This window comes from Zingiber officinale, chromosome 11B, assembly GCF_018446385.1.
Source record: "Zingiber officinale cultivar Zhangliang chromosome 11B, Zo_v1.1, whole genome shotgun sequence".
In the NCBI taxonomy this organism is placed as follows: domain Eukaryota; kingdom Viridiplantae; phylum Streptophyta; class Magnoliopsida; order Zingiberales; family Zingiberaceae; genus Zingiber; species Zingiber officinale.
Window position 1 is genome coordinate 8,034,323 of NC_056007.1, and position 10,275 is coordinate 8,044,597.

At 35.7% G+C, this 10,275-nt stretch overlaps 1 protein-coding gene across 2 annotated transcripts; it reads left to right on the forward strand.

Moving 5' to 3' along the window:
• The first annotated feature begins 1,469 nt into the window (after window positions 1-1,469).
• LOC122034673 (protein MULTIPOLAR SPINDLE 1-like) lies at window positions 1,470-9,718 on the forward strand. Of its 2 annotated transcripts, XM_042593996.1 has the most exons (11): window positions 1,470-1,678; window positions 1,771-1,828; window positions 1,909-2,049; window positions 2,166-2,225; window positions 4,859-4,941; window positions 5,032-5,089; window positions 5,476-5,589; window positions 8,153-8,345; window positions 8,669-8,702; window positions 8,800-8,869; window positions 9,132-9,273. In XM_042593996.1, the coding sequence occupies exons 1-10, from the start codon at window positions 1,541-1,543 to the stop codon at window positions 8,839-8,841; spliced, it is 921 nt and encodes a 306-aa protein (XP_042449930.1). In that variant the 5' UTR covers window positions 1,470-1,540; the 3' UTR covers window positions 8,842-8,869; window positions 9,132-9,273. The 2 variants fall into 2 exon arrangements, with proteins under 2 accessions (XP_042449930.1, XP_042449929.1); XM_042593995.1 differs by lacking the exon at window positions 8,800-8,869 and having other exon boundaries at window positions 8,669-8,739; window positions 9,132-9,718.
• The last annotated feature ends 557 nt before the right edge of the window (window positions 9,719-10,275 follow it).

A 10,275-nucleotide genomic window follows, 5' to 3' on the forward strand; every position in this document is an offset into this window, starting at 1 on the left:
AAGCCCAAGCATTACTGGACGATTGGACCAGAGCGGAGAAAAGAATCCAAGGAATGCAACTTTCAGATGACGAAGTTGAAGATTTTGATACTGAAGGAACAAATACGACAGGAACAGGAAATGGAAGTGAATGAAAATGTAAAAGGATAAAAATGTAAAAGAACTACGTGGGCTTTGATTCCCCTAAAGGGATACGTAGGCAACTTAAATAAGTGCAAGCCCTTTTTTTAATAAATTTTAATTTCTAATTTTTAATGTTTAATGTTTAATTTTTAATTTTTAATTTTTATTAACATATTAATCTTGAACCGTGACGAACCGTGAACCGAACCGTGAACCGGCGGTTCTGAACCGTGAACCGTAACCGTCTTGGGCGGTTAAGGTTAAGGGTCGACCTGCCTGGAACCGTCGAACCGGCGGTTCCGAACCGTCGAACCGTTTGTTCCGAACCGTGGTCAGGTCTAATTCCACCATTCTCACCAAATCAAAAAAGAACCAGAATTCTAAATTAATGAACTAAAATCAAATAAAGATAGAACAAAATTTATCATAAAAATCTTTTCCTTATCATCAAATGTGGCAGATAATGAATAAAAGATAATTGTGTCATTTTCTTTTGTTTTTTTTATCATTTTTCGATAATAACTTCAAGAGGAAAAAAAACATATTGAATTGATCATTATATCCTCAAGTAAAAACCCTCACAAAATTCATACATGTACCTGTATAAACAACATAAAAGCAACAACTCTAAAAAGGATAACCAGCAAAAAAACTAATTCCACCACCCTCATCAAATCAAAAAAAGCTAGAATTCTAAATTGATGAACCAAAAATACTCTTACTTTATTGTATGCCATATTTGACGATAAAGAAGAGATTTTTAATTCCATCTTCATTTGATTTTTGTTCATCAATTTAGAATTATGATTTTTTTTTGGTTTGGTGAGGGTGGTGGAGAGTTTTTAGCTGATTATCCATTTTAAAGTTATTGTTTTCTATTGTTTGTGTAGGTGTATATATGAATTTTGTAAAAAAAAAATTATTGAAAGATATAATAATAAATTTAATGTGATTTTTTCCTTTTTTATTATTATTGAAAAATGATTTAAAAAAATAAAGGTATAATTATCTTTTATAAAATTTCTCACGGTTAAAGAAGAGTTAAATATCATTTTTTAAATATAAAAGTAAAATATCACTGGATAGAAAATACACGAATCCGTTAAAGGTATTTTTATCCTTAAAAAATAATTAAAAGAATAAATAATCCATCTTTTTTTTTCACAAAATAAATAAGGGGAAAAAAATTTAAGTTCGTAAAAAATAACTAAAATCACTTATAATTAATTGATAAGTAAAACACAGCTACAATTATTACAATAATAATAATAATAATTATTATTATTATTATTATAATAGTGCTGCTTGACGCGGCGATAAAAAAAACAGGTCGATACAGTGGGTTTTCAAATCGCCTCCGGCTTAGCTGCTGCATTCCGCGTGCTCTAAAGCCGCCTCTCTTCTTCAGACCGTTGCCATGACTCCTACTCCGACCACTCGCTCCGACTCCTCCTTGAAGGTCGCGATCGCCCTCGCCCTCGCCCGCTTTAGCAAGCTCCACCGTTCCTCTCCCACCTCCTCGTCACCTTCAGATGCTCAGCGTTGGAAGCGGAAGGTACTGCACCGTCCCTTTCGCCTCTTCCTTCTCCCTCTACGGTTTGATCAGAATCCCTAATCTTAATCTTCGGAATTTTATGATTGGTTAAGGCCAAGGACCGTAAGAGGGAGATCCTCAAGCTACGAGAAGAGATCCAGCAACTTGAAGGTCGGCTCTCTTTAACCTCTTCCCGCTGTGTATATCTGCTCATTTCTCTTTTTGTTAATATCAAGTTCTCGATGTCTTAGACGGGAGTTCATGCGAGGCCGATCTCCCGATCGCGTCATGCCCGTGCCATTTCTTTGGTGCGATCGGTGAGTCGGGTGAAGATGGTGGTGGACGAGGGCATTGGATCGATGAGGTGTTGAGGCGGAGGTTCCTTAGACTGGGTAATTCATATTTTTCTTTTGGGGGGTTCTGTTTCTGTTGATTTTCCTACATTTGTTTTTCTTTTCAATTTCTATGCAGTAACATGTGCATGAGTTGGAATTTTGTTTTTGGACAGTTCGCTGGAAGGAGAGGAGGAAAAAAGTAGAACGGCCTCTGGATCGAAAAAGTTTTCTAGGTAGGTTGATTGTTCATTTTGGGTTCTAATGCGGTACCATCCTAGTTGATTTTTTTTTTTTAAAAAAAGTTTTTACAGATCTATTTTGTTATGGTAGGAATTTTACTTCTTTTTTTTTAAAAGTATAAGAGGGAAAGCTATTAGCCTAGCCAGTATATTGATGAAGAATAATGTGGGTAGACCATGATATTCACAACAGCCCCTGCCCATGCATTTGATCTTGCAGGCTACTTAGGCAATGATAAGACCATAGCTGTAGTGGAAGATAGATTATTATAGCATCCTGGAGTGGACATCTTGCATGCCACTCCAAGAAGCTTCAAGAACTGGCGAGAACCTGTGAGAATCGTGAGAGAGGAGAGCGTCGAGATCTCTTGAGTCGCTACGAGGAAGATGTCTTTAAACTTGATGCTTCCTTTGCAACGGTCACATCCCAATCGATTGACCAATCGATTGGGGAGACTTGAATCGATCGGTCGATCGATTCAGGGCGCCTCTGTGCTCTGCTGGAAAAGGTTTGAATCGATCGCCTGATCAATTCAGCCTTTATCGCGTCGCCCGCGATTTCCAACTGCCAATCGATCGGCTGATCGATTGGGGAGGCTTCTATGCGCGCGATATAAGCTCCCAATCGATCGGTAGTGCCCAATCGATCAACTGATCGATTGGGCTTGTTCCAATTTGATCACTTGATCAAATTGACCAACCCTAGGTTGCCCGAGTCAAGTCTTGGGCTCCCAAACCCAACATCCGGTCAACCGTGACCTGTTTGGACTCCTCGTGCCTAGCATCCGGTCAACCTTGACCTGCTGGGACTTCTTCACAAAGTGTCCGGTCAATCCTTTGACCCACTTGGACTTTTCTCCTCGTGCCAAGTGTTCGGTCAACCTTGACCCACTTGGACTTATCATCTCGTGCCAAGTGTCCAGTCCTCCATGACCCACTTGGACTTCCTTCCACCAGATGTCCGGTCACCCTTGACCCGTCTGGATTTCCTTGTGCTAAGTATCCGGTCACTCTTTTGACCTACTTGGACTTCCCAACGCCAGGTGTCCGGTCAACCTTGACCCACCTGAATGTCCACGTGTCTGGCTTCACTCACCAAGTCTTTGCATATGCCAAGCTTCACTCACTAGGACTTTCCATCTGCCTGGCTTCACTCATCAGGACTTTCCCTCTGTCTGGCTTCACTTACCAGAACTTTCACCTGCCTAGCTTTACTCACTAGGTCTTTTTCAGTCAAGTATCTGGTCACTCCTTTGACCTACTTGACTCTTCTTCACATCAACCTGGTCAACCCTTGACTAGAGGGAAATTGCATCAACAATTTCTCCAAACGGACGATTGCTCCTACAATCTCCATATATTGTCAAACATTGAAACTCAAACATCGAGACTCAAACTTGAGCCAACTCAAGCTTAATCAACCTAGTCAATCTTGACCCAGGAGATATTGCACCAACAATCTTAATATAACTTTAATGTTGTACTCTTGAGACTAGTCAATGCCATGATAGTTCTTGTGGTTCTAGACATTTTCTAAAGCAACACACTTTATTCATGTGGCAAAAAGCTAATGATACATTACATGCGTCTATCTACTTCATAAAGAGATAGATTGCATGAGTTACATACGTTTATCATGTTGAATATGAATGTTAAGATCATTAATTACATTAGAAAATTTTAAGTGAAAATGATTGGCACGAAATTTTAGTTTTTATCTATACTTCATCTACATTCTAATGGTCAAGTTGAGTTTCCAACCATAACTTTGGCAACTTGCTTATTGACTAGTTGTAAAAAAAATTGGTATTTAAGATTGTATTTCATTTCAATTGTCCAATTTGCTTGTAAGAAGGTACGGCAAATGAAGATCTCATGCCCTTCCGTAGCAAGAGGATAAATAAAACTTCATACCTTTTTAAGGCAGGGTGCATAGGAAGGCATCATAACCATCGGAGGTAAGAAGAAAAAGAAGACCTTAAACCTATAGTTATTAGAACCATATTGAAAATCAAGATCTGGATTGTTAGTCGAACCAGTGGGTCAATTGATCTGATTGCATATCAAACCATACTGGAAAGCAAGGAACATCAGATGCCTTTGAGGTAGATGTTCCTTGCTTGAGTGTCTCTTGACATAGCAACTGCCTAACATGACATCTTACAAGGTAAGAGGGAAGACCTCACATATCCTTTGAGGTAAAAGGGAAGAGAAGACTTCATGTCTTTTGATGGAAGAGAAGTTCTCTTGCCTTTTGGCAAGAGGCTAAGGAAGATCTTTTACTTTTTGAGGTTGGAAGTAAGAGAAAACCTCTTCTCATGCCTTTTGAGGTAAGAGGAAAGTAAAGATCTCATATCTTTTGAGGTAACAGGAATGACTTCATATCTTACAACATAAGAGAAAAGATAGGAGGGGAATTGCACTTGCCCTTCTCGTACTGAGTTTTACTGCTCTAGGAAACAGCAAACTCTACTTTTACTGCTCTTTTTGTCATCTATAAAAACTATACCTTGAATTGTATTTGGTTGAATTTCAACCATATGAATACTTAACAAATTTGTTAATTTTAGAATTTTGCTTTGGTATAGAAGTTTCTCTGAGATTGCATGTTAATCTTTTATATGCAGTGTTTGACAACAACAATGAGATAGAACAGCTTGGTGCATCAATAAATTTCTTGGTGGAGCATACCGATAATTTCTTTTTGAAAGTAAGATAATTCCAGTTAAAGATAATCAATTACATAGCTATCAGTTGCTCTAGAATTTCATATGTTTCTTGTTCTCTATTTGCTATGCAGGCCGAAATGAGCACTTCTTTTGCTGCTTTTTCTCATCAGGCTGTGGATTTCATTGTAGGTAAGAATTACTTTTAAACATATTTTGTTTTTTTTTATTTCCACTTTAACTGTTTTGTTTTCTGTTGTACATTTCAACATAGTTGAATTGCAAATGCTATTTGGAAAAAATAATTATAAAGGATATAGGAGTCATTTATACATTTTCTCACCTTTAGTTTATTTTGGTAGATCCTCTTGTTTAAGATGATAAGTTGTTTAAATTAATTTGAAATTCGTAATTTTGTTCAGTTCAAGATGATTTTGGTAGAAGTTTAATTTAATTTTCTTTCTTTCCTAATTTGCAATTGGTTTATTTTTTAGTTTGATTGAGTCAATTATTTTGTTCTTATTATTTTCAAGTAAATTTTGTTAGTGCTGAGAATTTTTATTCAATGTTTTCTGAAGCCTCAGTCAAGAATATACTGTCATCAAAAAAAGAACCTGACCTCATTGAAGATACTGTGAACGGGTTAATTATGCGCTTGATCAGAAGAATGTGTACCATCCCAGAACATGACGGTACTTTATATTTTGATAGCATAATAATTTTCTTGGGTTTGATTAAAAGAAAAAGGTCATGGTTATATTTGTTAAATCTTTCCATATTTGCTTTCACAGATTCTTGTAGTTCAGTTTAACTCTACTGTGAAGACAAGCTGCAGGATCCGATTTTTATTATTTCATTGAACAATTTCTAAGTATATTACTTTGAACACTACAAACATATCATTATAAGTGCCTTTTTATTTTTAACCTATCTAAGAACATCTGATATTTTTCTTTTTGATTTAAGGTCAACGAGCAGTTAAAAAATTGTTGCCATTAGTGCTTGAGCTTTAACAATTATCCAAGTTAAGAGGTTATATACACTTGACATTCTACAGGAATATTGTTAATAAATTCTTTTTGGAAAAACTTTATCAAATCTGTTACAGAATTCTGTAATAAAGGAAGAACCATGCCGAAAACCATATTTCAAGATGGCTTATTTCATTTAATCCCTTTCTACAAGGTGGCACTTAAGAAGAATGACAGGTGTTAGGTTAGGTTGCCAACAAGAGCATAGTGTTTGGTTTTCACTAATCTGGTTCCGCAATGTTGGGTTCTCATAAATGATAATGTTTTAATCTTTAGTCTATTAAGTTAAAACTCAAACATCATAAAATATGCACTTTCCCTACAAACCTTTTTGAGGTTAGCTGTAATCATCCAGCTTTGACTATTTCCATTTCTCTGGTAGGTGACTTTTGAATTCTGATATTTTGATGATTTGTATGGATCATTTTCAGAGTCATTAGACCATTGCAATTGCCATATTATCACCAAGCCCACTATTTCATCATGCATACAAACTAATCTTTAGTGATGGTAACTTAAAAGCACTCAGAGTCAGGTCATTCGAGTGACTCTTTGGTTATGGTTAAGCTCGTTTGCCATCAAGTTTTGATCAAGACCAATCAAAGATAATAAGACCCTTGTCCTTTTTTGTTACGACCACAATGGATGATGAGCAGACCTTCAGTATATTAGTTCATGTTGTTCAGAGTTCAGACCCTTTGAAGCTTTGATCATCTGCAGCTCTAGTGATAAAGTTCTTCATATTAGAATCATATTTAGTAAGGTCTCTTATGGTCAGATTCCTTAAGATATTGATTTTCCTAGCCTGTTGAGAATTGATTAGACTCTTTAAGCAATGACATGGATAATCACTAAACAATGCAAGTAAAAATATGAGTGTGCAGTGACATGATCCTTTATCTGTCTTTAATGTTGATTTTGTTGATGTGGGTATAGTCTGGGATAACATGTCAGATCAATCCTCGTGGATTTCATAATAGCCAATCTGATCCATTGTTTGTCTTTATTATTGATTTATTTTGCTTTATAGCTTAGATTACCTTCTTTATAACTAAAACATCCTTTTATGTAGTACACATGGTATTTCCATTCTGTTTGTTATGTGATTTGTCCTAAATTGAAGGTTAGTCGTGCAAGTTCCAACTTATATGAAGGCTAATTAAGTTATAAATACATTTGCTAATGAAATTGAGGTTTCTCAAATATGCTTGTACTATACCTCGCAACAATTGTTCAAATACATATTATTTTAGTTAATGTTCATGAACTTCCAAGAAGGGGAGCCTTGGCGCAACGGTAAAGTTGTTGTCATATGACCAAAAGGTCACAGATTCTAATCTTGAAAATAGCCTCTTGCAAAAAACAGGTAAGATTGCGTATAATGGATCCTTCCCCGGGATCCCGGATGGCGAGAGCTTCGTGCACCAGGCTATCCTTTTTAATGTTCATGAACTTCCAAAAAAATAGTTCTATTGATTTTCTATCCACTCCAATCAAATAATAGCAATAACCTACAATTAAATATTGAACCTTTTCAGCTGCTTTTGCCACCTCAAAACATGCCTTTATGTGTCTCCAAATTGAGGAAATTCAAGTTTGGAAGCGCATTTGGCAAGGGTTTTTTGGAGGAAGGATGTAATGGAAGAGGAAGAACAAGTAAAAGAAGAGGATATGAGGGTTTCAGAGTAGAAACAAAGGTCATGAGCAGGCTGAAGGGTGGCTGTGAGGAAGAGTGGAGATGAAAGAGGAACAAGGGTTTGGAAAGTGTAGAATAAGAGGGTGAAGTTTTCTGGATCATGAGTAGAAGTAAAGTTGGAGGAAAATTTTAATTGAATCTTAGAAATGTCAATTTGACATGAGAACGTACAATTTGCTCATAAATTCAAGGAAAAAGCTAGTGGATTCATGCACTTTGTTCATTCTAATCTTTTCCTTTCTCTTGTTTGACCATTGTAAGATATGAACATGCATGAAGTAATACTGCCTTATAAATGGATGAAATCGTCAGTGCAATGTTATCTTTGAGTGTTTCCATTTTTTATTAATAAAATGAAACCTCTTTTGCCTAGATTTTTCAGTTGACGTGTTTTGTTTTTGCATGCATAAGTAAACATAGTTCTTGAATCATTCAATGAAAAATTTGTAGAATTATAGTTCAATGCCATGTGTTGCCTTTGCCTATTGTTACTTGTTCTTTGTTGATTCTTTTGTTTTGTGGTATCAGGGGTCCTGAATTCTGCTCCAGATCCTCAGTCTTGTGTTCAACACATAATCAGAAAACTTGGAAACGAGCCATTTATTGGTCAAAGAATTCTGCTTTCTGTTTCTCAGAAGAGTGCGGCAGTTGTTGAAAGCTTACATTTTATGGATCCATTTGACGAGTCCTTCCCTTGCCTTCACGGAAGCATGTTTTTGATGTATGTTTTAATTTATAACTATATGGTAATGTTTAGTGTAACTCTATGGGGAGCCATGTGATTAAAGTAGTTATCTATTTTCTTTCTGCAAATATTGTATTCTCTCTAAAGTTCCCTTAGATTTTTTATGTTTGGTCAAGGTGAACTAGTAAGTGCATTGCTTGAATGCCTTACAGGAGTCAGGCTTTTGATTGCTTACATACAATACTTGAATACCTTTTTTTTAACTTTTTGGAAATTTTTAGTTCCTGCTTAGCAAAAATAATGCACTTCTCCTTCCTGATTTAAGTGAAAATATTTCTAACATGCCTGCCCAAATGCAGGATTGAACTCATGGAGTTTTTGATATCAGATTATGTGAGAAGCTGGATAAGTATTGAAGTTTTTGACACAAGTAGGTGTTTTTATACGACACTGGCTGACTAAATGTAGTTTGATATTCCTTTTTTGTTAGATTATCAAATCAATCACATTTTGCAACCTTTCGGATCTCTGATGTCATCCTTGTGTGCAGTCGTTTAAAGGTTTGATATGGATTGCACCTAAGTTTCTTAATCTTTATATTATTTATTTTTATAGTTTTCGGGGATGATAGCTTCCTTTTTCCATATCTTGTGCAATGTCTCATCGAAGCTTTACAATGTTTTTACTCCAATATCGTAAATATACTTGGTTTCCTACATTACACAAAAGCGGAACACAGTAATCGTTGTATTTTTTTTCTTGCATTCTTGTCATCTTGTGTTGTTGAAGGAAAATTTCCTGACTTATCATTATGTTTTGCAGGACTTCTTGAAGAGTGGATAAGATCAGTTATACAAACACACAAGGTTTCAGAGCTGTTCGAGTCGAGGAATGGACTATATACTCTCTATATTGAACGGGTTATATGCGAGCTGCAAAAGATACTGTCTCCTCTTGCCAAGCAAGGGAAACTTGGTGTGGACATCTTATCTTACCTAACCTGCTGATAAATAGTTATTTTGATGATCCTAATTCAATCGCAACATGCTTGGCTGCTGCTTAATCGATGGTAAATGCAACCTTTTCGAATCTCCATTACTCTATACCTGTCAATTCTTTTTTGTTGTTGTTGTCGATCTCCTTTCATGTTTAAGTAATTACCCACCCTGCATTTCATTGGATATGAATTTACTTTCCTTTCAGATTCCCCATTATCAAAGATGATTTCTTTTATTTTTTATTTTTTTTGGTTCAAGTATGTAGATGAATTTAATATTGAAGGCCAACTAGCAATCCGTAGGCTCTTCGATTTTATTTCTGCTCTGATTCACCAGGATTCGCCATTTTATGTGCTATGAATTTCATCAGTGATAAAGTAGGCAAACAAGAAATTAGTTGGATGCACATATTCTGAGAACATCTGTTTAAGTGAAGCCAACTAGTTCGCACTATAGTACTTTTTTTTTTGTCACAGAGAATTCATAATGCTCTATGATAAAAAAAAAAACATATTTGTTGATATACAATCACATCTACTTCTTTCTAACATGCAGGCTACCATAATGCGTTTAAGAGATGATAAATTCCAATCTTGTGGCTTTTATATATAGGAAAAATAGCACATGACATGGTAGTAAAATCATGGTTTAAACCATATTAAAATTTTGATTTATGATTGGAATGTTACATGTCAATATATATGATACCGTACTGATATGATATAAAATATATTAATTAAAATAAAATTTTAACTTATATTAAAAAAATAGAAATACAAAAAGAAAATAATTTAAAAGAAATATGGCAAAAGATAAAGCACCCCCATAGAGGTCGTGAGGGTGGATTGTGATGCCACCACGACCTCATTGAGTTTGCCACGATCTCGTGGCACTTTCGTTGCCGTGCTATGATCCCACAATGCCTTCGCGTGGTGATTTTTTGTCATATCACATAATCATAGGGGTGT